The sequence below is a fragment of the Sardina pilchardus genome, chromosome 22, assembly GCF_963854185.1.
Source record: "Sardina pilchardus chromosome 22, fSarPil1.1, whole genome shotgun sequence".
Taxonomy (NCBI): Eukaryota; Metazoa; Chordata; class Actinopteri; order Clupeiformes; family Clupeidae; genus Sardina; species Sardina pilchardus.
The window spans coordinates 15,912,676-15,940,545 of record NC_085015.1 but is presented as its reverse complement, the minus strand read 5'-3'; the positions used below and the strand labels follow the sequence as shown (position 1 = coordinate 15,940,545).

At 39.7% G+C, this 27,870-nt stretch overlaps 1 protein-coding gene across 3 annotated transcripts; it reads left to right on the top strand.

Moving 5' to 3' along the window:
- Positions 1–1,903: 1,903 nt before the first annotated feature.
- LOC134070428 (nuclear GTPase SLIP-GC-like) lies at positions 1,904–15,977 on the top strand. Of its 3 annotated transcripts, none has more exons than XM_062526787.1 (19): positions 1,904–2,005; positions 2,814–2,872; positions 3,513–3,611; positions 4,957–5,062; positions 5,148–5,370; positions 5,677–5,907; positions 6,220–6,411; positions 6,558–6,736; positions 6,928–6,973; positions 7,058–7,165; positions 7,769–7,868; positions 10,493–10,626; positions 10,738–10,914; positions 11,271–11,431; positions 11,525–11,648; positions 12,122–12,230; positions 12,916–13,049; positions 13,157–13,241; positions 14,355–15,977. In XM_062526787.1, exons 2-19 carry the CDS (start codon positions 2,845–2,847, stop codon positions 14,417–14,419), a joined length of 2,301 nt encoding a protein of 766 aa, XP_062382771.1. In that variant the 5' UTR covers positions 1,904–2,005; positions 2,814–2,844; the 3' UTR covers positions 14,420–15,977. The 3 variants fall into 3 exon arrangements, with proteins under 3 accessions (XP_062382771.1, XP_062382772.1, XP_062382774.1); XM_062526788.1 differs by lacking the exon at positions 1,904–2,005 and adding an exon at positions 2,257–2,687; XM_062526790.1 differs by lacking the exons at positions 1,904–2,005; positions 2,814–2,872 and adding an exon at positions 3,289–3,402.
- The last annotated feature ends 11,893 nt before the right edge of the window (positions 15,978–27,870 follow it).

Here is a 27,870-nt window from a genome sequence, read left to right as displayed (position 1 = left end):
TCTACAGTATAAGGAGCCATGTACACTGAGAACTCTCTATTTACTAACATGGAGTAACTTGAACCTTTTCTACGTTGTTAGACGATAAACAATGACAGAAATTGTGAGGTAGATAGGACAATTATAACTCACCCAGATGCAACTTCCACAGTGCAATGCCTCTCCTGTCACAAGAGGCTCCTGGTGACTGTCGGGGTTGGACTCGTCCACATGCAGAGATTGGGAGGTGAGTGGGTTCACCAGACAGGCTGACATGTTTTCAGTTCAGAGTGTATATTGGTGTATCTGAGGAGGTGATTCTTTAAAAATACACATTTCATGTACATTTTATCAATTAATATTTTGAATTAAATGATAACTCGCATCATGAATGTGAGGGTTGATGCAGATGCCCTGGAGAGTGGTGGCCTCCAAACACAGTAATGCCCCCCCACCCCATCATCCGCAAAGAGACATGAGCGCTCCCATCCTTAAAGAGATACAGAGCCTATAAAAAGTATTCACCCCCCTCCCATCGGACACTCCTCCTTGACTTGCTTTAATAAATTACATATGTGTCTATTGAATTTGGCCTTTTTTTACAATGATTTTTTTTTTTTATTATTTATTAGCTATAGTCTATTATTTTGTAGAGCTTTTTGACAGTGAAGAGATGGACAGGAGGTGAGTGGGGAGGGAGAAGGGGTGGGATCAGGAAATGGCATGGGCTAAATACAATAAGCACCTAAGAAGGTTCAAATTAGACACCCGCATGTTTCATTTAATTTCATTTAAAACTTTCATTTATACTTGTAGAGGATTGAGGTTTCTCTCATTTATAATGACGACAAGTTTACAGGAAAAGGTTGTGCATGTATGATGTACATGGGATCCTTAGCAGGAGTCTGCAGAGGCTCCAGTACATCCAAAACTCTGCAGCTAGGATCCTGATGAGAGTGCGGAAACATGAGCACATCAACCCCATACTCCATTCCTTCCACCGGCTTCCCATCTCCACTAGGAATGAGTACAAGTTTTCCCTCCTCACTCACCAGTGCATCCACGGTCATGCCCCCCCCCCCCCTCCACCACCACCCAACAAACGCCCCTAGTGGCCACAGCGCAGTACTGAGCATTATGCTGACGTCACAGCATTCAGCAAATTCTACAGTGTAAAATTAGTCATGTCCACTGAGAACTCTCTATGAACTAATATGGAGTAACTTGTCCTCTTCTACTTTGTTAGACGATAAACAATGACATAGGAATTGTGAGGTAGATAGGACAATTAAAACTCACCCAGTCATGCCCCCACCACCCCCCCACACACACACCTAAAATAAATGATCAACCCACAAAACACAACACGCTCCCTACGCTCCACTCAAACCTCCTCCACATACAGTACTCAGAACCTGACTCAGGACAATGGGAGCGCTTTCTGTGCTGCTGCCCAAAGTCTGTGGATTGCCCTCGCTGACACCTTGAGGGCACCACAATCCTGTTTTTAAAAAGGTCTAAAAAGACATTTCTTTTTAGCAAAGCTTTTGGTCCCCTTTAGATGTTCTTAAACCTTTTCTTTTTTTCTTTTGTGTTCTTTTTCATTAAACTGCTCATCTTATTTTTGTTTTTAATAGCACTTTGAGATCACTGATGAAAAGTGCTTTATAAATAAAATATTATTTTGGAACGTCATCAATTTATCAGGCCCCTTTCCACGGATGTATTAATCAAGCAACTGCATTCATAATCTAGGTGCTTGATTTTCTACACCAGTGGAAAGGGATCTGGTGATGAAACGCATGAACACGTAAATTATGGCTTCTTTATGCAGAGGAAGTGATCCCCATTTTGCGCCCATAGCCCATAGACATGAACTACGAAGAAATATCTTGCCCCGCCTTACTATCTATCTTTGCATGAACGACAACAACGTATCTTGCTCCGCCTTAACTTGCTCTCATGAATTATAATGTGGCATAAAGCCAAAGAAGACAGAATAGCGCAAATCCAAACGTGGAGATAGGTGAGTATTGGGAATTTCACATAAAGCCATAGGGTAAACAATAACTTTTACCTATATTTCCATTAGGAATAATGTAATTGGCCTACATGTGAATCAAATGTCTCTTCTGTGCTACTATACTATTGTGGTATGGGTACTGAAAAGTAGGCGCAGTCTACTTCCTTGTAGCCTGAGCACAAATGTATTCAAAGTCTGACCATTATCAAGCCAAGTCACTTTATTTGTATAGCGTTTTTAACATGCACAGAACGCAACCCAAAGCACTTCAGCTTTACACACAAAACTGATGAAACAAACAAAAAAAAAGATACCGAACGGAGCGGCGTAATCGCCAGCGTACCCGTGACACCAAGACAGACAACAGTCAAAACCCAATAAATAAGAAAACCAGCAAAATAAGAAAGAAAGTCAAAGAAAGGTCCCAGGGCATGATTACGCACAGCGGTCTTTTTACCAGTCCAACCCGGAGGATTCAACGCTAGCCAGGCAGGCTGAAGAGCACCACAAGTGCATAACAGTGACAAGTCGTGGGCGATCCTTCAGATTAGCAACCCGATAGAGACAGTTTGCCGTCTGCTTCTAACGTTGGCATCTAATCGAGACTCCAGGCAGAGCATGGCAGCTCGTAGGCCAGCAGCATCACACGCAGAGTAGGTCCACAGCTGTTCTGCATTGTTGCCAGGTAAGGTGAGGGGAAACAAGCAGCAAGTCTCTGAAAATAAGCCGAAAAGAAGCGATAAAGAACACGCCTCCAAAACTTGATGACTGTTTACATATTTTGAATTACTCAATTTATGTTTTCCTACAGTTTACACATTACCATCCACGGGATTTAGGCAATGGCCTCTGCAAACATGAATACCAAAGGTAGGCCTACTGGACTGATGCATCATTTGTATATTATTCACCCATCTGTTTTTATTTTATCAGTTGTTTGTTTATTTGGAGGTGTACAAAATATGTAATTGTGACGGTGACCCAATCTGGCAAAATGAGTTACAGTGACTCAAATTTTAAAATTTAGATTTTGGTATCAATGGAAGGACTAGTCTGGATATCACCATTACTAAGCTCAGTCTTTTAAGATTGAACATTAGTATGGGGAGTCTGCACTTTATTTCTACAGCACAAGAGGTGTGATCAATGGCCATTGTTCAAATGCCTCCATGCGCTTGGATAGTCTTTCAACCAATCAGACCAACAATCCGCTAGTTTGTGATTGGAGTCAAAGGTTGTGGACAGGAAACAGGGGAGATAGATGTGCAGGTTTCCAGCCTGAGCTGCCGGGCAAAATCCAAATTCGCCGGCAGGTCAGGCAGGGTTCACCCAACCTAACAAAGGACACCCTCCCAACCATAATGTCATGAACCTTGAATTTCCCCTTGGAGATCAATAAAGTATCTATCTATCTGTCTGTCTGTCTGTCTGTCTATCTAATTATACTTGTCTGTGTTGAAATGAAGTCTTACATATCCATTTGACGTCCATTTTTCTTAATTGCCCTTAGGTGCGAAAAGAAGCCTTGAAAATGAGCCATGTACTTCGCATGGCCTCACTGCAGGAGGCAATAAGCGTGTCTGTAACCCTGCAGCCGACAGAGAAACAGGTGAGACCAGTACAAGTGTAAACGGATAAACAGGGATGGGATATCATTCTGGGTATGCACTGTCAAAACCACCGCTGACATGCACTGGCATGCACTGCTGAAACCACCCTAACATTAAAACAAAAAATATAGTAATATGCATCCAAATTCACATTCATTATGCTGTTTCATTGCTCATAGAGTAGCTACGTACTGTATCTCACTTAAATCACACAAGTGTGGAAAGAGTGGATCTGGAGCTTTCGAATTATATTAGTGGCTTGGTGCTTTTGAATAGATATTTCTACCATCATGCATCAGGTGACATGAATGCAGTGATCATGAGACACAAAGTATTTTTGCTTGACACAAAGGCTGACATATATATGCAAGTATGATCACCTCATACTTTCCCAGATATGGGTAGCCTATATTTTATTGAAAATTCACTGTGCATGTAACCGTAGTCACTGACTTGACTTGCACAATAATCCTCTCTTGAGCCATCATTTACTGCATGAGTAAGTTGCAGAATACCATGAAGTTCTAAAAAAAGATGTGCAGATTGAGAAATGACGCACCGCCCTCTCTCTGTCCGTCCTTCCTCTCCTGTATAGCATCAGTGCTCTTTTTAAGTTGAACTAGGGTAATACTTAATTACTAGCTACTACAAACTACTATTAACTTAGGTGATCATTCAATAATCAAACAATCATCAATCAGTATTCAAAATCAAAACAATAGTCCTTTGAGGCCTAGTAGTGTAATTTTACTAGGGCCATCTAGATTGCTAGGCTATATTGTTTTAAATAAAATATACGCTACCCATATCTGGGAAAGTATGAGGTGATCATACTTGCCTATGTCAGCCTTTGTGTCAAGCAAAAATACTTTGTGTCTCATGATCATTGCATTCATGTCACCCGATGCATGATGGTAGAAATATCTATTCAAAAGCACGGAGCCGCTGATATAATTCGAAAGCTCCAGTTCCACTCTTTCCTGTGACACTTGTGTGATTTAAGTGAGATACGTACTGTAGCTACTCTGTGAGCAATGAAACAGCATAATGAATGTGAATTTGGATGCATACTATATTTTTGTTTTAATGTAAGGGTGGTTTCAGCAGTGCATGCCAGAAACGAGTTGATCTAAAATCTAGTTTTAATCTTCCTTCTTTGCTCCCAAACAATCTCAGTCTTCTTCAGAATAATGTATTTGAGTATCAAAAAGGTCATGTCTTTGCTCAATCAACAGGAACGAATGCCTGCAGCTTTTTCTTCGACAGACCTGTTGTGCAGCTTGGCTTCTTCATTTGCTGCTGTTGCTAACTTATGCTTTCGTTTCATGTTGTGTATTTTCACAGATCAGAGATCTTTACATAAAGCAAAACAAGTTATGTCACAAGTCATACGCAAACTACACGCATTTCCTCATTCTAACGTCAACAAAGAATTCATTCAGTACATTGAGTAAGTATCACACCCTAGTGGCTACAACAGTTGCACTACAAGTTATAATAGTGTAGATTATTCAATCAGTTTTGTGTCTGTTTAGGTCGATGATTTTAAAGCTTGACGCAACCTCTAAGAAGAAAACCACGGTGGGTGTGTTTGGTAAATCGGGAGTGGGCAAGAGCTCCTTGATAAATACCATCTTGGGAGAGGAAGACTTGTTGCCATCAGGAACCATCACTGCATGCACCTCAGTCATTATTCAAGTAGAGTCCAACACAACTGACTCAAACTACACAGCGGAGATTGACTTCATTCCCAAACAGGTATTTGCAGTATATCTGTCAGATGTAGTTCCTAGAAAAGGCATACAATTGAAGTGTAGTTGTAGTTGTTCAGAAACTCCAGAAATCAAACTCAAGCAATGCATTTTTAAATTACTGAAGTAACTTTATGATTGATTGATTGATTGAATGAATGAATGAATGAATGAATGAATGAATGAATGAATGTGATTCTTATGAAAAGGTAGTCATTGGTTTTTTGAACAACATTTATTTTTAACTAGATGACACTTTTGCACTATTGCACAACATTTCATTTTACTGTACACATCCTCTATTTGTAATCAGGAGTGGGAAGAGGAGGTTAAAAAACACCTGGATGCTTTGTCACAAGGCATAGAGAATGACGAAGACGAAGACGAAGATGAAGACACATTGAGCACAGGTCAGGAGAAAATCGAAGCCGTTTTTGGGGAAATTAGACCAAATGCAACCCTGGGGGAACTGATGGATGAACAGAATTTTGCAGCCATCCCAGAATTCCTTGCGTCATCCAAGAAAACAGTGTCATGCTCCACGGTAAGTTCTGCTCTAAAGTCTCGGTTAGTGTAGTTTTTTAGTAATACTCTGTTAGTATAATTCAGTTTTCTAAAACGCAAATATGGTTTTTGGCGGAAAAATGATTGTCTATAAATAAGCGGTTATATTTCTGATTTTGTTGTGCCTTTATTTGATGAAATCTTTAATGATATATGTAGTAACCATTTTAGAAAAGCAATAAACCACTCCAGACAACTACCCACTATCTACTCCCACTATCTACTCACACATCTACAGAGTAAAGGTTCTTTTCAGCTTGGTTTAATTTTCTTGAATAATACATGTCATCAGGCTGCTGACCTTTCAGACGAGATTAACTGCTTCACAAGGTCTGATGATTCTAGCCCTGGACAGTACTTCTGGCCACTGGTAAAAACGGTCACCATCAAGATACCCTCTGGCAACTGCTTTGACAACATTACCTTAATTGATCTTCCTGGCACTGGAGATTTCAATAAAAGCAGAGACGAAATGTGGAAGAAGGTAACATTTCACTCCAGCCGATAGTTGACACGTACTGTACCACACTTTTAATCCAATTTTGATGAAGGGCCTTAATTTGCAAAGAGCAACATTTAACAAAACCTTCAACGTGCATACCTGTTATCTAACCATGACTCCATCTTCAGTGTTTAAGCAGATGTTCCACGGTGTGGATTGTCAATGAAATTAACCGGGCTGCGACTGACAAGGAGCCGTGGAAGATTCTCAGCAGCTGCATCAAAAACATGGCACATGGCGGAGAGTGCAACAGCATCACTTTCATCTGCACAAAGACGGATGACATCAACCCCACTGGATACAAGAAGTGAGCCATCAGTCCATCAGTCCATCCTTCCATTTGTCCATCCAACTGTCCAGGAGTTTGTTCGTAGAGAACATACTGTACCAATAGTTTCTTAATCTGCCACCACAGAGTATTTACATTTTCAGAATATTTACCAGAAAATACAGTGACTGTCTCACCTTTGATTTGTACTGTATGCTTATCATTCTTAGGAACTATAAGTTGAAGGATGAAGATCTTGATGTCACAGCATCACAGGTTGTAGTATTCATCAATATGTGATATGTTCAGGTAAAACGTTATAGTCATTATGGCATTTAACATAATTTGTTCTATTTGTAGGACTCAGTGGCGTATCAAAAACAGCTGGAACGAGCCTGTATTCTCCACCGGAATGAAAAAGCCAAAGAAAAAGTCAGGGCAATGTTTTCCAAGCAAACTGAGATACAGGTATTCACAACAATTCATGAACAAATACTATTCATACAATTATTTTCCTTTTCAGATTTTTTTTTTAGATTTTCAAAATCATTGATGGTGATGATGATGGTGGTGGTGGTGGTGGTGGTGGTGGTGATGATGATGATGCTGATGAAGATGATGATTGATGATAATTTAACAAAACATCTAAACAGATAAAAAAGCATCACTTTGCGTATAGTTCAACCTTGCTGGTCTACAGGTGCACCTAAAATTGTGTTTAATATATAGTATTCTAGATTAATTTCACATACAATAAAATATGTCTTGATTATTCTAAATTTGACGATTACGGTTTACAGCTCATGGAAATCAAAAATCCAGAATATCAAAATACAATAAAGAATGTATAATATGGAAAATGTTGACCTGAGACAAGCTCTAATTAGCCAATTTCAGTCTTTTGTTCAGTCTGTGCAGGGCTATGGACTTTTCCATGATATTCAAATTTGTTGCGAGGCACCTGTACTTACTGGTTCAATGTCCATTTGAAATACTGCTTTCTCAACACAGTTCATTGTATGAAAATCTTTGGTAAAATATAGACCTAAAGATCTTTTCTTTTTTTATCAGAATCATTTCACGTGTGATGAGGACTTCTTGAAGATCTTCACAGTTAGCTCCAAGGTTTACGTACAGAAGGAAGAATGCATTTTGAATCAAGAGGACACAGGCAAGTTTTTGGCGATTTCACCCTGCAGCTCAGGCTGGAAACCTGCACATTTATCTCTCCTGCTTCATGTCCATGTTTAGTGATACATACAACAGACCTTTTTCATTATTAATAATAATAATAATAATAACTAGAAACGCAATTCCAAGGAATTACCAGTGCATGAAAATGCAAAAAAAAATATAGATAGATAATGTAGATATGGCTACTAAGGTATAGCTAGGGTAAACATGGTGGTTGCATAGTTTAAAGAGAGTTGATAGTGTTTAGGTAGACATTTTAAAGCTTAAACATTCCTGTTCTAACTTAACTAATGATTTCTAACAGGTATTCTAAAATGTTAACTATGCTAACAATGATAACCAGGTTGATTGGTTTACTTGGCTAATGATTTCTAGCAGTACTGTTAAAAATGTTAACTATGCTAACAATGCTAACTATGCTAACAATGCTAACCACGTTGATTAGCTAACTTAGCTAATCATTTTTAGCAGTTATGCTAAAAATGTTAACAATGTTAACTATGCTAACAATGCTAACCAGGTTGATTAGCTAACTTAGCTAATCATTTTTAGCAGTTATGTTAAAAATGCTAACTATGCTAACAATGTTAACTATGCTAACCATGCTAACTAGCTAACTTGGTACTGAGGACTTTTATTTTGAAACATTTGTTGATGGGGTATCCATGGCTGCCACTATCAGGAATAAAGAAGTTACTGTAGTAAAATCATGTTGGTTGCTATGGAAACGGTCATAAACGCTTAATTTGATGGTTGCTATGTTGGTTGCTAGGTGCATGGAGGTCTCATGTAGTTGACTGGAGGCATAGTTGATGATAACTGACAGTTGGAATGGTTGAACAGTTAAATAGTTGAGTAGTTTCAATGGTTAAATGATTTAATAGTGTATTATTGCAGTGAGGACTTTTATTTTGAAACAGTTGTGGAAAGAGGAAACAGTTAACAGGATATGTAGTCTTCACAGAGAGATTGTATGCTTAAAGCCTGAGAGAGAGAGGGCTGCTGCAGGTGGGGCTGGCCACCTGGCATAAGATTCTAATTGCTTAATGATCCGATTGTGATGTCATAGAGGCCAATGTTAAGTCTATGGGGAAATTTGTAATAGTTTTTAATTTATAGTTTAAAAAGTATAAAAGTTACAAAGTTGAAAAATACTTAGCAGCCTTCCCCTATTTAAGACCTACGTTGCGACGTTTGAATGAAGTTTCTAAGTTAAACGGTTCAAGCTGAATAGAAAAAATGAATTTGATCAGCGGAATAATAATAACTAGAAATGCAATTCCAATGGAATTACCAGTGCATGAAAATGCAAAAAAAAATATAGATAGATAATGTAGATATGGCTACTAAGGTATAGCTAGGGTAAACATGGTGGTTGCATAGTTTAAAGAGAGTTGATAGTGTTTAGGTAGACATTTTAAAGCTTAAACATTCCTGTTCTAACTTAACGAATGATTTCTAACAGGTATTCTAAAATGTTAACTATGCTAACAATGATAACCAGGTTGATTGGTTTACTTGGCTAATGATTTCTAGCAGTAATGCTAAAAATGTTAACTATGCTAACAATGCTAACTATGCTAACAATGCTAACCACGTTGATTAGCTAACTTAGCTAATCATTTTTAGCAGTTATGCTAAAAATGCTAACAATGTTAACTATGCTAACAATGCTAACCAGGTTGATTAGCTAACTTAGCTAATCATTTTTAGCAGTTATGTTAAAAATGCTAACTATGCTAACAATGTTAACTATGCTAACCATGCTAACTAGCTAACTTGGTACTGAGGACTTTTATTTTGAAACATTTGTTGATGGGGTATCCATGGCTGCCACTATCAGGAATAAAGAAGTTACTGTAGTAAAATCATGTTGGTTGCTATGGAAACGGTCATAAACGCTTAATTTTGATGGTTGCTATGTTGGTTGCTAGGTGCATGGAGGTCTCATGTAGTTGACTGGAGGCATAGTTGATGATAACTGACAGTTGGAATGGTTGAACAGTTAAATAGTTGAGTAGTTTCAATGGTTAAATGATTTAATAGTGTATTATTGCAGTGAGGACTTTTATTTTGAAACAGTTGTGGAAAGAGGAAACAGTTAACAGGATATGTAGTCTTCACAGAGAGATTGTATGCTTAAAGCCTGAGAGAGAGAGGGCTGCTGCAGGTGGGGCTGGCCACCTGGCATAAGATTCTAATTGCTTAATGATCCGATTGTGATGTCATAGAGGCCAATGTTAAGTCTATGGGGAAATTTGTAATAGTTTTTAATTTACAGTTTAAAAAGTATAAAAGTTACAAAGTTGAAAAATACTTAGCAGCCTTCCCCTATTTAAGACCTACGTTGCGACGTTTGAATGAAGTTTCTAAGTTAAACGGTTCAAGCTGAATAGAAAAAATGAATTTGATCAGCGGAATAATAAGAAGAAGAAGAAGAAGCCTTGGAAGAACAGTACAGTGCATTTTCATGCACTGTAATAAGAAGAAGAAGCCTTGGAAGAACAGTACAGTGCATTTTCATGCACTGTAATAATAATGATAATGTGTGTGCTGCTTTATATTATATTGTATTTAATCATAAGTCATTATGATTGTCAGAAATCCCAAAGCTTTGGAGACTGCTGGAGAAACTTGACAATAGTTGTCAGAAAGCGTCAGTTAAGGATTACATTCAAGGAGCACATGGTATTCTGTCCCTAATTCAAGGAGCCAACAGTAATGCCTCTGAGACCGTGAGTTTTTACCAATGCCTTAGTAATAAATCAGAGTGAAACATTTATTTAATATTTAAGGTAATTTGTTTCTTGTTTCTTAGGGAATTTAGTCTGTTTATTTATTTTCAGTTGGAGGTGAAACGTGATGTTCTCACGGCTCTGGAAAAAAATCTATTAGAAGAACTGGACTTCTTGAAGGCATCCTTCATGAAACAGTCTGATTATCTGGAGTTATGCCTTTCTGAGGGGGTTAATGAATCAGAGAAACTTTCCCTGGAAACTGCTGATAAAGATGTGATAAAAACAGTAAGAACACACACACAGACATCACATACATGTATGGCTTGGAAAATCTGTTGTACACCTACAATCTTGAGTCCATTGTTGGGGTTGTTTAGTTTTTATTTGAGGTTCAAACAGCGCAAAAAGGACAAAAGTTGATTTTTGATTGAAGTTAAACATTTTTACCTCACTTACTGTAAAGCAAAGAAAGTGATGGCCGACTTCTCTGAACATACAGTATAGCCTCAATTGCATTGCAAATCATGGCAGTTTGTCCTTTACAGCATTAGGAAGATCAGACTTGTCTGAATCAAGATTACACACAACTTCTTGTACATATATGATTATCATGGTTACCTATTAAATGAACCTTTTTCCAGAAAATAAAGGATGCAAGAGGATATCATCGCACACTCAAGTCTTTGTGTGAGAACAACGGCTTCTGGAGGACAAAAAATGGAACAATAATAGATCTGAATGTATCTATTGCTACCTATATGTACAAACATGTTAATGGACAATTTCAAAATATGTTTCCAGTGTAAGTAATCTGTCGACAGACTGTTGTGTTGTAGAATTTGTTTCTGTTGCATCTTTGCAAGTTTTAATTTCTCAAATTAAATGCACATTCCAGGGACGGAAAACCACACGAATCAATTAGAGGGATGCTGCACAGATTCAACATCATCAGTGATGACATCACTGAGCTTTATGGAGAATCTCCAGTGTCACTCAACCTGACATTCATCAAGACTCAGGTATCGTCATGTGCTCTGCCTTTTCTTCTTTGATCAATAAATGAGTACAGTATGTATATGTATATACAGTATATATAATGTGAGCACAATTTACTAAATTCAGAGCATGATTTTGTAAAATGAGTGCACTATTTAGTAAAACGTGGACATGTTTATTAAAATGAGCCCACAACATACTAAAGTGTGTATACAATATGGTAAAATGAGACTACAATTGAGTAAAATGACTGTCCAATTTACTAAAATCAAAGCACATTCTCTTGATTGATACACAAAAAGATCTTGCAATGACCCCTCCAGACTCCGTTCTATAATGATTGGCTGATGATACTGTACGGGCCATAAATAAGTAGATCAGTAAAGACAACAGGTAATTGTATACACTACGTAGTGATGCAGTTGGAATGACAGAAAAATAAATCTTTAAATTTAACCAATAATGGAACATTTTTGTTGTATTTTCGCTCCTTCAGCAAAACAGACTGATCTCAAGAATTGAGGACAACATTTCCCAAAGGAAAAAGAAAATATACACCTCTCTTTATGAGTCCATTCTCCTCACAATGCAACAAGTTTACCCAGGTCAGTTCATTTCAAAGATTTAATGGGCCATATGGGCAGAAGGTTCTTAATCCAGTCATTCTGCTCCTTTTATGTTCTTTCCAAAACTGTATATATTGTTTGCCCGATAATGACAATAATTATGACACACATTATGGAGATGGAGGGCATGGGGCCTTTAAACATGGAGGACAGTGTCAGTGTCAGGTCTGGCAGGACAGAACCAAGCACAGGACTCTTCCAGGCAGAAGTTCAAACAAAAACCCTCTATTGTAATAATACAAGCTCACATACTTACAAACAGACAGGGCAAACAGAGAGCCAAACCAACAGCCAAACAGGGGGGTAGAAATACACAGACTATTTAACAGAAAGACAGTGAATCGGACGAGACCAACAATGCAATAACGGGGAACAGGTGCGAGCAGAAACTGAAAACTAACAAGATAGGAAGTGCAGACCATATAAAGAGATGGACGAGAGGCAAGGGCAGATGACAGGTATGGTTTTTTGATCATTATTGAATCATGCACCCCTAGTATTTCATGGGCAAACTTTGTTTTGACCCCAAGATTGTTGTTGCAGTCCTACCTTTGCTAGCTACATTATTTACTGCTATTCCTTTTGTCTTTAAATCAAGTTGCGTATCTGTTTGACTCCTCTACAACTTGTTAAGTCACTCACTATTCCAATTATTTCCTTTCAGAGGCTGCAGAACTACGTGGAAAGAATTCTCACACTGCAAGGCAGAAGTTGTTGACCGACCACATTGAGAAATCAAAGGCAGACATGTTTACCAGAGCCAAAACAACCATGTTGGAACTCTTTGAAAACCTTACGGTGAGTAATTTAACCAATTTGTGCTAAATGTATCTAAATGTTTACATGTAGCTAAATGAATGCCTTACATGAAATAAATAAATAAAAATGTCTTCTCATCTCTCAAGGAATACATTGAAAAGACTTTGAGAGAAGAGTTGGATGACATTGTAACACACGCCCTTACCATTAAAGATGGGGTGCCTCTTCCAGGTAAGCCTAATACAAGAGTTCATAACATGTAAACTAGACACTTGTCCCAGACTCTTTTGTGAATGTGCAGAAATTGCGCGTTTCTATGGAACATAATGGCGTTTACATACGGAAGTTCGAGAGGAGCATGACAGAATTTACAACGCCTCCCTCAATCAGTCAGGTTACATATTCGTGGTCCCAGCTGTGGCACAACTGGCTGGGGCACCTGCACAGCACATCGGCGACCCAAATTCGATTCCTGCCCCGTGGTCCTTCCGGATCCCATCCCCGCTCTCACTCCCATTCACTTCCTCTCACTCTCCACTGTCACTGAGGGCCAAAAAATATACTTGAAATACTTTGCTTGCAACCCACCACCTCCCCTCACGCTTTACTGTACATCTTCCATAGATAAAGAATAATGGGGTGTATATCGGAATCCCCCTTGACTCCTGCCTGCGAAGCCGATTCCGACACGATTCCGCAAAGCACCCCTGGCCAGAGACTTCGCCAAACTCTGCTCTTCTATTATGCTATTTGTCTTTTTGCAAGTTCTGGAATGTGAACTAGTGAAATGACAGTTATTGTGTGCATACCCGGCGCAAGGTGGTGCAAAGCGCAACTTACTGTTATCTTACACTCAAAGTGAGGAATTGTTCGCCATGCGCTCCACTTTTATTAAAGGGGTGTGGCATTTAGCAACATAAGGTGTGGTCTGGCACATGATCCAAAAATCGCTATCTTACACCCTCTAAAAATCATTTACGCCACTGACCAAGAAAAACCTGGTCTAGCAAAAGGCACGTACAGTACTGTATAAAGCACAGCTGAAGATGCACTGCCACAAGATGTAATCAGCAACTCCTCTGCAGGATAAATATCCTTGGGATATTTAAACATGATTGGGTGAAGTGTTGCTTTATAAGGCTATGCTTTCGATCATAAGAGACATAAACAACCCATTTGCACCAAGCCCCCAGCGTTTGATCATAAATGAGTGAATGTGGACTGGGCACCCCTTTGTGCCTCTGACCATCTGTTTCTGATTGCCAAAATAGGGCCCTTAGTGTGTATAATATTTTTTTTACAATGTACAAGTAAGATAAATGCTCATTTTCTGCTGTTTTGCAGATATTAGTCGTGAGGTGAAAGAGATGAAGTCCCTTGCTTCCAGTTTTGTCGACCTTCAGCCGTGAGGAAATGCAGACCAACAGCAGTGTTTATTCTCATGGGTTTCATTTTCTATATATTTTTATCCTTATATGTGGTCAGTGTTCCTTGTAAAGCGTTTTTTTTTTATTTTTTTTACCTTAAAGGAACACTTCACCGTTTTTTTCATATTAAACTACGTTATTGCCTTAACTAAGACGAGTTGATACATACCTCTCATGTTTCAAAGCGTGCACTGGCTCTGGCGCACGGCGCGACTTTGATAGCACTTAGCTAGCCCAGTTCATTCATTAGAATCCAAACAGAGATGAAGTTAGAAGTGACCAAACACCTCCATGTTTTCCCTATTAAAATACAGTTACACGGGTAGTCACACGACCCGAAGTATAGTAAGACAAAATAAAATGTGGTGCATTTCTAAGCAGGTAAGAGGGATAACTATATTGTGTGGCGGAATAACACTTGGGAGCACTTCGACTCGACGCAGTAATATCATCACTCTTGCACTTTCAGTTTCACTTTGGAGTGAGGATATTACTGCGCCGAGTCTAAGTGCTCCCAAGTGTTATTCCGCCACACAATATAGAGCCAGTGAGTGCATGCATTGAAACATAAGAGGTGTATCAACTCGTAATATTTTGTTTTTGAACAAAAGTAATTTTTTTCTCTCAATCTGACACCTTGTGGATTATCTATTTTATACCTTTTGTACCTTTTATTACTAAAATAAAGTACGCATCTTTTATTGGGATATGAAAAGCTTCAGCTTATCCCTTAATTGAAACATTTGTCTGAAACATCCCTGTCTCCATGACACCATCAAGCCAGTTCTTCTGTATTTTGCCACATGCATCTTCAACATCCCTACAATTGACCAACAGGAATTAAACTCTAAACAATAATGAATTTAACCACCAAACATTTGGTATTCCCCTCGCCCAGCTACCTGAATATTAAAACATTTGATGCCAATGAAGAGACCAAGCACACTCCCTTCTAGAGCCATAAGTAGAGCAGTAGACTTAATAAAATAGCAAATCCATATACTGTAGCATTTCTGTTATGTTCAAAAATGTCCATTCGCATGGTCCTTTTGTTAGTTTACTCTCATTTAGTTTACTCTTTTTTCTTTATTGTTAAATGCATTTAAGTACATCTACAAATGCCTTGGTATCATTCTGTACCATCACAGTGCTACCAAGTCAGGATTTTGTTTGTCACATTTGTAGGCTTGCTACAGGTCATGGAATTTTTGGAGTGTCTTGGATATTTAATAACTTCGAATAACGTCATGGAACATCAGGTTTTTTTTTTTTTTTTTTTAATTAAAGTCAGGAAATGTCAGGGAATTTTGTTGTAGCCATTTCAATTTCAACTTGCCAAAAATGAAATAAAACAAACATATTTCAAAACAGCTTGTGTTTATTTAGTTTTTTTTTTTATAGGCACCATTCGTTATATTATATATTTTTTGGTTCTTCCTTTTTTTTTAAAATTAAAGTCAGGAAATGTCAGGGAATTTTGTTGTAGCCATTTCAATTTCAACTTGCCAAAAATGAAATAAAACAAACATATTTCAAAACAGCTTGTGTTTATTTAGTTTTTTTTTATAGGCACCATTCATTATATTATATATTTTTTGGTTCTTCCGAACCAAGGTGCCACGTTCCGAACCAGCTTTTGTTTGGTGGAAACGTGACGAGTGGTTCAAATGTTGGTTAGCAAATGGAGCCGGTTCTCTGTCGGTGGAAAACGGCTAAGTGTGAACACAAAAAATAACTAAGTTCTTTTTTCTGTTGGTCCACTTTTGGTCCACTTAAAGGGTCACTGCCCCCTAAAATAGGTTTTTTGAGCTGTTGATTGATTGAAAATACTCAAAAGTGGTGAACTGTACTATTACCAGGGTTAATATTGACAAAAATCGTGTTTCTCGACAAAAGTAACATTTCGTCTGACTTTGCATTGGAGATATTGCTCTCTCGCGCATACTACCGTTTGAAAACATGCCATGGCATGTTGGTCCAAAATACTATTGGAATGCTGACGTTGTCCTGCACTTCTAGTCCGACACTACGTCACCGGGTCGTTACAAATTAGGACTGAAACGCCCCAACACCTGCTGCCCTGATTAGCCTACCTGTGATAAACCATGTCTGCAGCATTCATTCCCAGATTGACACGAAATCACCATGGTTGATTGGTTGCAGCAGTGCTGCACTCTCTCTCCAAATTTCAGAACGTCTCGCCCATTTTCAAAGCCGTTTTCAGAAATGTGAAGTGGGTGGAGTTATGGGGTGAAGTGACTCTTTAAAGAGGACTGATACCCCTTTTCCACCGACGCGGTTCTGGTGCTGGTTCGGAGCCAGTGCCAAGTCTGGAACCGGTTCTTTGCTTTTCCACACAAAATAACCTGGCTCTGGGCCAGGAATACTGGTTCCAACTCAGCACCAACTTTGAGCTGGACCAGAGATAAGAACCAGTTACGTCAGGTGTTGTGAGTGGGATTGCAGCAAATCAGAAGCTTGCGTTGTCCACAGAGGCGGGAGTAACAAAAAAAATCTGAAAACAATGGCGGCAGCTCCAGGGGTCGTAACTGGAAATATTCAATGTGAATAAAGGTTTCTTTTAATGGCTAATTTTGATACGGTGTATTGTTTATATGCGACACAAATGTGTCCCGGACACACAGATCATTGCAGGTTGCTGTAAGCTCCCGAACGGTAAAGTTGCTTGTTAGCTTGTTGACCAAAACATAGCAACCGAGCATGCTGATATAACTACTGTGGTGTTTCTGGTCAGGCTAACGTTAGCAGCAAAAAACAACAGCGTAGCATGGTCATAACCACAACAACGGGTGCTAATCAAGTGCTAATGTTGGCTAACATGCTTTTCTAGCGACTGCAATAAATACACATGCAACATAGGGCACGTCCGGTTTTATTCCACAAATGGATACAGTGATACAGTTGAACTCTCTCGACATTTGAGCCTTTTGTGCTCAAAGTTAATCGTAATGGGGCAATTGCTCTGTCGCTAGTTTGGAGTTTAACACGGTTTTAAACTCGGTGGTGACGCAAGAAGTCACGTGACGACTTAAGCTCTATAGACCTCTGAAGTTCGCCTACAAAAAAGCTACCATCTTTGCCCATATATGGAGTTACGGTATCTGACGATTTTTCCTATGCGAAATTAACATGGGGATTTTGAATTATCACACCTGTTAAACTCTCGCGGGGATGACAAAATCGGAAATTCAGGTGTTTTCCTGAACACACGTTTGTCCTCTGCCTTCGAGAGTAATATGTGATCTCCCGTACGCGAAGGCGCCAGACTTTGATTTTCGCTACCCCAGAGCTAACTTGCAATGCAACTTGCCATTAAGTTAGTTAGCCAGTTAGCTCTGGGGTAGCAAAAATCAAAGTGTGCCGACTTCACGTACCGGAGATCAGAGAATGCACAAGAAGGCAGAGGACAAAAGTGTGTTCAGGAAAACGTCTTTATTTAAGACTATATCGTCCCCGCGTGAGTTTAACAGGTGCGATAATTCAAAATCCCCATGTTATTTTCCCATAGGAAAAATCGCCAGATACCGAATCTCAAAGATGGCAGCTTTTTTGTAGGCGAACTTCAGAGGTCTATTGCTGTGTCATATGCACCTGTGGTTTAACCTGCTGCTGCGTTTTACCTTGATCTCAATTGCTGTGTCTTCAAGGAAATTCAAATCACCCACTAGAGGGCGCATTTAATGCGTGTTAGTCTAATCTCGGAAAGGACATGGTTTTGCGGTAGACTAAACCATAGTTTGCAGGATAGCAAGATAGGTGACAGCTTACGCTTCATAAACCGACACATACACACACTGTTGGCTAGTTTGGACTTATTACACAGTAGGCTACAATAAAGGCTACAAGATTGCAGTTGCTTAAGTTGGCAAATGCCTAACTACAAATGTACAAAGAACGAGTAGGCCTATTCGTAAAATAGCCTAACGCACGGTAGATCGTACCACCAACCCTCGATTATGGTCTTTATTTAGGCTACTTAGGCTGCGCAAAGCATTTATTTGAGGCAGACTTCCAGGCAAGAACTTTTGTTACGTGCGTTTTATTGTGAGACCAGAGAGACATGCGTTTTGTTAGCGGCACCGGCAGGCTATTAAAAGTAGTAGTAGTTTTCAGTTTAGTTTGGGGTTTAATTTACGTTTGGACTGTTTGGTGATGTTGCTAAATGTAGAGACTGATGGGCACTGAAATATTATTATATTTGAAGGTTCACTATTACGTTTTATGTCGTGCCGCTGTTTGCGGGAGGCGCTTTCATTCATTCAATGACTGAATAGAATATGTAAGGGATAATCAAAGATGCGCCGTGCGTTTATAGGAAAATAATGCACGTTCCAAGTGGTAATAAGGACTTTACACTTCGATATAAGTGCATCATTTTCCTAGAAACGCACAGGGCGCGTCGTTGATTATCCCTTACATAGAATAGAATAGAATAGAATAGAATAGGTACTTGTTTCATCCCGTGAGAGAACCAACCAACCAGCGGCGCTCGGGGAGCAGTATGATTTGAAAACGTCTGCCCCTATCCGACACACTAACATGCATTTCACAGGCATTAAAGACAGTTGTGACATTATGTAGCCTACACCGCACAGATGCATTTTGCCTGGCCATGGTGTAGTCCTGTTTAGGCTGACAAAATACGTAGCCTAGTCCCACATGGATTCGTAAAGGCTGGAATGCGCAGCCATTGAATGTGGGTTTAGTGCCCAGCATAATTTGTCCATAGTTGGGCTGAAGTGTAACGATTAAAAGGCTTATTTTTGCTCCTCCGTGTAATGTTCTATTTAATTCGTGACAATTGATTGATTGACTGATTTAATGTTATAAATAGCATAGCCTACTGGATAAGATTTCAGATTCAGATTTCCACAAAAGTAGCCTAGACTATTTCATGATATATTTCAACATTATTTGCGTTTTATTAAAATGTACTTTACATTTCCAAAGTGTTTTGGCACTTAGAGCGCATTTAGCCACAAGAGTCATAAAAAGTATCCCGTCAAAATCCTGAACTGCGTTAAGACTGTTGAATTACGACTGCATCTGCTGGGGTAAAACTCAAAACAGCGTACTTCCGGCTTCCAGGCAGTTTAACCTTCGAGCGCAGCTGCGTGTTAAACTCCAAAACCTCCGTTTTAAGGAGCACGGTTTTAAATCGTAGCACAGCTAGCACAATGCTAACTGACAGAGCAATTGGCCCAATAAGTTTTTCCACCACATCTCCATTTCTGCTGGTTGTTTTGGGATACAAAAGCGCACGTAAACAGTGACGTAACGACGCAGCACTACTCTGGAACTCAGTCTGTGGAAAAGCGAGCTGGTTCTTGAATAATCGGCAGGTAGCACCAGCACCGAACTGGCACTAGCACCAGCCCGGAACCAGCACCTGGTTCGTGGCGGTGGAAAGGGGGTATGAGTTTGGTTCTTTTAAAGGGGACCAGGTGTGAAAACACCCTTACACCGTGTCCTAATTGTAAGCGACTGCCGGATAGTTTGTGTCCACATTGTATGCGTTAACATTCTTTAATGAATCTTTGTTACGTCGTGAAGAAGTTAATGTCAAGGCGGTGCAACGCGACTAAAATATAAACGGACAGCGCGACAAAAGAGGGTTGAAGAAGTCGCGTAGCAAAGCAACTTGTCGCGTTCGGTCGCATCGCATTCAGTCAGGACATTCCAATTGAAAATACAGGGATGGAATTGATTTTGTCGCACGCAAATTCGGTCGTGTCGCTTGCAGTTAGGACACGGTGTTATTTGCAATAGACACTAAAACTGATGCTGACCACAGACTACCCAACAATGTCCAAAACAAAGGGTAAACCAGATAAAGACAGTTCTGCATCATTGACTAGCATAACTATAGCTGAAATTAGTTTGCCTCTGAAAGAACACGGAAAGGCTCTTGCAGCCAACTTGAGCAATGGGCACAGTCTTAGTGGATACTTTGCATACGATTCTGTAATTCTTGCTGTATAGATCTTGTACAAAAATGCAGCTTATTATCAAAGTGAAATGGTAGTTAGCATACATCAACGGTGTTAGTGTCACGGCAGTTGAAGAGTTCAACCACCAGCAGCTTTATTCACCGTAGCCAGCCAGAGCTGATGGTCTACCAGGAAAAGCCCAAAATGCAGAGTCAAAGAACAGACCGGGAAGGTCCAAAATTTTTCAAAGAACCAGTCTCAGGAATAAACATTCAAGAGTCAGCAAGCAACACTGTTAGCAGAGGTACTTAAATACTCCGATAAAGGTTAACGACTAACCACAGGTGAGAAACATGAACACAAAACACAATCACTCCAGTCATCAGTTCCAGGTGAGTCTCTCGGGCAGGAAGGACTAAATATGGGCATCTTCAGGTTACTTCCTCTTGGTCCCCTGGAAGTGCTCTCTGTCGCCATCTGCTGGTCGGAAAGCATCACGACAGTTTTGCACATTATTGATTATTGAAGTATTGCTTTGATGTGTTGCATGATTGGAAGACATTGGGAGCCGTAAATCTCAGAATAGCGGTGATCAAAAGAATATTTCTCTGGTATGTCAGGTTAATCATACACATGAAATTTGGTGCAGTTCATAACATCTCATCTGAAGATAGGGGCAATTAAAGCAATATTACATTGCATTTTCATTTTTTACCATGGGGGTGCAAATCACAAATGACTGGTTATAAGCTAAGTTGATGCAAGCTCTTGAGACCAACATACCATAAACATTTTGTCATCCTCGGCGCCACGGTTCAGGTAGTTATGTAGGTAAAACTGTCATTGTTGGGCTTCGGGCGGGGGCAGCGCGGGGGTGGAGTGACCCCCGGGGACGAAACCAAAATTTTCCATAGAAGTCTACTGGGGCTACATGCCCACCAAGTTTCATGTGCTCCGGTGTTACGGCGTCCCGGGAATCGTTTACGGAAAATGACGGGAAAAAAGAATAAAAAAAAAATAAATAAAAAAAAAACTTTGACAACAACTACATGACCGCTTCGCTAGCTACGCTAGCGGCGGTCATAATAAATATAGCTGCTGGTGTACAGTTATATAAAAAAGGAAAATTGTACAGGTCACAGGGGTTACCTGCAGGGGGCAACACACTCCAAAGGCAGAGAAGAGAAGAAACTGAGGTTTGCATAGGCTATGGCCGAATAGTAGAATAATGTGCACCATAGCAGCCTATTTTCATCCACATCTTGTCAAAACAAGAGCCATGGGCTCCTGTTAATCAGGTGTGATATATATATATATATATATATATATATATTATATATACAGGGTCGGACTGGGAACAAAATTGGGCCCTGGCATTTTTCTCCTGGACCGGCCCACCACTGGACTATAAGGCCTAAAGAAAACTCATTTATAATGGAGCAAAGTAGCTAGGCCTACTCTAAACCAGATATGGCTGAAATATATAAGCTATCATGATCATTTTGCCAACAACGATGTAGAACCATGGATTTTCTCAGTTCATGACATGTTTTGTTTGAACTTAAACCAACATAAAGTTCTAATTTGGACTACATTATTTAGTATAGGCCTACTTGATGATAATATATAGCCTGCCCCCTTACAGTCCTCTAGTCTTGTACAATAGCCTATAGTGAACCATATAGGCCTATTGATATTGATGCTGATTGAAGAGGTTGCTTGAAGGTTGTTGATATTTATTTAAGTTCCATAGAAAATCAAATTGCACCACTCCCTCTCCTTCCAAAGTAACATGTCCTACACCTCTCCTACAATAAATCGTAGGCCTGTTATACTGTAGGCTACTATGCCAGGATTTTGTAGGCTAGGCATCATAGTTTTACAATTGCGCACACACTGATGGAGAGCTATAGGATTAAAATGCAGACTGTGTCTTTAAATAGGCTACTTTTCCACTAAAAACTTTATCTCAATATTATGTACAAGACTGATGTTTGCCAAGCATGCCAAAGTGTTAATCTCTTAGTAGCCTATTATCATCATACGTTTTCGCATAGTAGCCTACTACTACTATCCCGAAATATGTTTTGAATGACATGGGGCGCACGGAGGTGAACGGCTGGACAAACGCGAAATGACAAGGTGCTAAACAATTTAGTATACCTGTAGACAGGCTTTGTGGTTAAAATGATGAAAACCAGTAGGCCTAGGCTAGTCTGCCACAGTTTCAAGCACAGTAGCCTACACTATATTTTACACGCACTGAAAATAAAAGTCAATATAGGCTATCAGCATCACGAGATTGCAATCATTATCGGAAAATCCTGACAAGTCAAACTGGACGCGAACGCGAGCAAAGCCAACAAAAAAACAACAACTTCCTAAATGATGTATTTTTAAATAAATAATTTGACCTTTACCGTTTCATGGCTTCTGCTAATAAACAAATAGCTTAGTGCATCACACACATCGAACACTTGCATCAAACATTCTTCAGAACGCAGATCAACCCGTCTGCTTTCACTTTCAATGAAATCCACTAGATAACGGACAAAATTTGCAATGAGTGATAGCCTATGAATGAAAGAAGCACCAACCCCGCCGTAATTGTCAGCGGACTACATAGCAATGATGTTAGGGCTACAGCAATTTATACATGACGGGCCGCAAATAAATAACTTACTAAATAACAAATAAATAACTAACATTTTGCCATAAAAAAAAAAAAGAATCTCGGAGTCCACCGGCCCACATGTGCACCGGCCCACCGGGCATTTGCCCGACTGTACAGATTGCCAGTCCAAGCCTGTATATATATATATATATATATATTTCTCTCTCTCCCAGTTTCTATCGCTTTTGCTTGTCAGTATGGATGGTGACCACTTCTGCTCGGCCTGTATCGCTCCCCTGCAGCTTGAGGATGGCCATGATGTATGTCCCTCATGCCTTGGCCCCGAGCATCTTAGGGAGGGTCTTTCTGACGATCCATGCATGAACCGTGGTATCATGGCTCGGGCAGTCAGGGTTTATAGGCTGGCTGAGGTGTAGCAGCTGTTGGGCCCTGCTTCATCTCCTGGACAGTTGGCCCCAGCCCAGCGACTGGCTCCAGCAAGGCCTGGTCAATCTAGTCGTCGGGCTGCTGAGACCACAGACCCCACTTCCGGGAGGAAGGCTAGGGAAGTCTGGGCTTACCTCCAAGGTGGACCGATTAACAGTGGAGCTTGACAACATGAAGTCCCTCCTCCTGGCCTTCCAATCTGGAAGTGGAGCGGGGCAATCAGGTTCTCTTGCTACTCCGACAGCCTCCTTGGTTTCGGAGGAGGGTGTGCTTTCTATGGCAGCATCGGCTGCCCAGTTTTGGTATTGAGGACTGCTCAATGGGAGCCACCAATCGTATGGCCGTAGCCCATCTGCAGTTGGACGTGCCGCAGGCTCAGCCGGCTACGGCCGGCTACGGCCAGTGCTTTCTTCAGACGTGTCCCAGCCCCGTTCACTTTACTATGCCTCAATCAGAGGAATATCTGAGGGAGTTAAAAGCATTCTGGAGGGATTCTAGAGCCCTCTCTCATGCAACATCTGATGGCCGAACCCTGGCAGCTATGCAAGATGCGTCCAAGTTTGGCTTGGACCGCATGCCCGCGGTTGAGCCGACTATAGCGGCTTTAATTGTCTCACCCGATGAGGCTCTGAGACAGGATGCAAGGTGTCCTCATCCCCAGTGTCGGGTTACTGATGACTTGCTGTCGAAGGCCTATGATGAAGTGGCGTGCATGGCACGCAAGGGTAATTCCATGTCCCAACTGCTGCTTGCCCTGTCAGCATCCCTACAGGAGGCTGAACTGGATGATTATGTCCACAGTTTCAGCGACACTTCCCTACAGGCCTTTGCGTTAATGTCTAGAGAGTTGGGGCGAGTAATGTCTACTCTCGTTCAGGCTCGCCGCCAGGTTTGGTTGGCGCAATCTCCTCTCACTGAGGCCTGCAGGAGAACCCTCCACAATGTTCCGGTGGAACTGGGGGAGCTGTTTGGTTCCGCAGCTCTGGAAGCTCTTGAGCGCACAGTCCAAGCTGGAAGGACACCAGCAGCAGCAGCTATCCGTGCTTCAGTAAGCAGCAGGCCTAGAGGTCCTCCAGCTGCCCCACAGCGCAGCTCTCGTCCACAGGCTTACCCCAGGGGCTACCCTACTGTAGGTCTCAGCGCCCACGTCCACAGCCTGATCATATTTTAGATATTGGAGCACTTGGAGAACTAGGACTAGCACTTGGAGTGATTGCTGTGTTGACCTCCCCTCCCCCACTTCTCCAGGTAATAGTCACTGGTCTATTCATCTATTGGCTAGATTTAGTGCTTACAATTGTGACAGTTTCCTGCCTGCCCTATGCTTGTTTTAGATGTTTTTAATTTTCTATTTTGTAATAAAGGCATATTAATGATCAATTTATCCTTGATCATTAATATGCCTTCTGAGCATCAGCAGTGCACATGCCTGGTCTTGTATTGTTTTGCCATGATACTCGGAATAAGGGTTGGTTTAAACAAAACACAGACATAAACATAAGCTTGTTTAACAACAAACCTGATTAAAAGTGCAGTTGAGGTCAACTCTTGTTGTTTTAAAATGTGCAAACATGTCAGAAGAAAAATGCATTTCATGAAGAAAAATGCTGTGAAATAAGATGATGATATTAACAAGCCTCATAATGAGCCTCATCGTTGGACTATGTGCTTAATACACTCATTACATATTGCAGATGTGTTTCTTGTTATACAGTACCATTAAAATATTTGGAGTTGCCATCTTGGCTACATAGCAGAAGGGGAGGGAGCATTTTCAAATGATAGTCACGGTTGTGGAAGCTGGAGCAGCACATGAGTACACTTTACAGATGTACAAGCAAGTTATAACTTTATTGATGCCCTTTCATGAACAGTTAAAGTTAGATTTAAATGTTGCAATCATCGGTTCCATTAAGCACAAAGAGTATTTAATTTGAGACTACAGTATTCTGTTGAAATTCACATACTACACGAGTATAGTAAGGACAGTGAATACACACTGCATTAAAGGGTACTGATGGACAGAGGTGGAAAAAGTACCAAAATATTGTACTCAAGTAAAAGTACCAAAACTTTGCTCAAATATTACTCAAGTACAAGTTAAAATACCCATCTGAAAATATACTCAAGTAAAAGTAAAAAGTAGTTCATTAAAAATGTACTTTAAGTAAAAGTTACTTAGTTACTTTTTTTGTTTAGGGAGGCCGTTAAGGCGGCTAAATTGCTAGGTAATACCCATTGTCTCAGGGTTTTTATATATATATATATATATATATATATACTGACAGTAAGCTACTCCATGACCTTGAGAAATGGAGATCTATATGAAAAATCACACTAAAGTTCTCCTTTTTAAAATTAGAAAAAAGTTTTTAAAACAAAAAAAGTTAACCATATATTTTATGATGTTAAACAATCAAATTGACCCCAAGGACAACATGAGGGTTAAAGCGCAAAATGGCAGGCCTAGAGTTCACCTGCACAACGATTCATAAAGTAGGCTATCTTTTGTTTATTTAGTTGAGCATCGCTAGTGGACCGCGTCATGCCCTATTGAAGGACATGCTGATCATTGTCACCTTAGCAGTTCCAACGATTCACTTTTTTCCTCTTTTCTTTTTTTGTACTCAAGTAACTGATTGGATTTGTAATGTAACAGAGTACAATACTTCACTCAAAATGTAGTCAAGTAAATACCGATTTTTAAAACTACTCAAAAAATCCAAAATACACAAAAAAACTACTCAATACAGTATTTTAAGTAAATGTATTTAGTTACTTTCCACCTCTGCTGATGGAAGTATGCCATCTGAGATAGAGGGAAGGTCTAGCAAAAAGGGCACTTATCAAATGAAAGGATCAGGGCAGGTGCTTGAACAACACATGCCTAGTTCTTGTTTTGCCATGATATTCAGGTAAGGATAGGGGTTGGTTAAAACGTCTACATAAACATAGGCTTGTTTAAAAACAAACCTGATCAAAAGTGCAGTGGAGGACAACTCTTGTTGTTTTAAAATGTGCAATCATACATCATAAGATAAATGTATTTCAAAAAGAATAATGGTGTGAAATGAGATGATGCGATTAACTAGTCTTATTACATATCCATGATCTATGTGTTTTAGATACTCATTGCATTTGCAGTACCATTAAAATGTTTGAGGTTACTTACAAATGTCCTTGTTTTTAAAGGTATAGAAAAAAGGACATCAGTCATTCGATGATCGGCATTATCACGTTAAAGCAACACTAAAGCACTTTTCCTCTGTCGCACACACACTATTTATTTATACAGCAAATAACAGAAGGAACTGTGAGTGCTGCCTTTTATTCATTACGCCATAGTCAGGATCCACTTTTTTCAGAGGGGTTTGAGCATGTTTTTCCATTGTTTTTGAAGGGAAAGCTATTTTTGGCCATGAAATTAATACTTAAATCAATCAGAAATAGTAGACGTTAACCCTCATGTTGTCCTCAAATCTTGCCGATGTTCGTTATCCTTGGGGTCAATTTGATCCCAGCTAACAAAACTCTCGAAAATGATTGAAATATTTTTTTTTACCCAGATTTTTCTGTGGTAGGTAGTACTTAACAAGAGTGTAATAACCACCACCGAAAGCCCTACAAAACAATCCCACCCCCCCACACCCCTTTATGAACCCTGGAACCCTGGCTGGCAATATGGCCAATCCAGTGTCAACAGCCAAAAGGCTGACTTTTTGGACTTTTTCAGACCTGCCAAAATAACGTATATGTAATATGTACATGTAATAATGATAATAACTACATATTCTCATACTATTACAATAATAATATCCATAATGTGTCAAATATTTACCTCGTGTTTCATAAAAAATTGGGTCAAATTGACCCCAAGAACACCAACGTAACTATTTCTTTTACAGAACATTGGAAACATATTTTTGTGCAAATTTCATGTTTACTCTGTTGTACCCTTCAAATGAGGAAAAGTCATGAAACTTGAAGCAAAACAAAAAAAGTGAACCATATATTTTATGATGTTAAACATTGCTTGGGGTCAAATTGACTAAAAGCCTATACAAAGGGAATATTAGATATCACTTCATATCACCTCAGAAATGAGGAAATCAAGTCAAGTCAAAATCAATGCGTTTCAATGGAAGTACATTATAGAACAAATGATTGTCAATAATATGGTATGATGGAAGTATCTCAATGCATGTCAAGTCACATAGGAAGATATTGACCTTTAGACAACGTATCAAGTGAGTTGGCATGCATTGAGATACTTCCATCATACCATATCATTGACAATCATTTGTTCTATAATGTACTTCCATTGAAACGCATTGATTTTGACTTGATATCTAATATTCCCTTTGTATAGGCTTTTGGTATCCAATATAGCAAAATGCAGCAATTATTTTGAAGCTGACTGT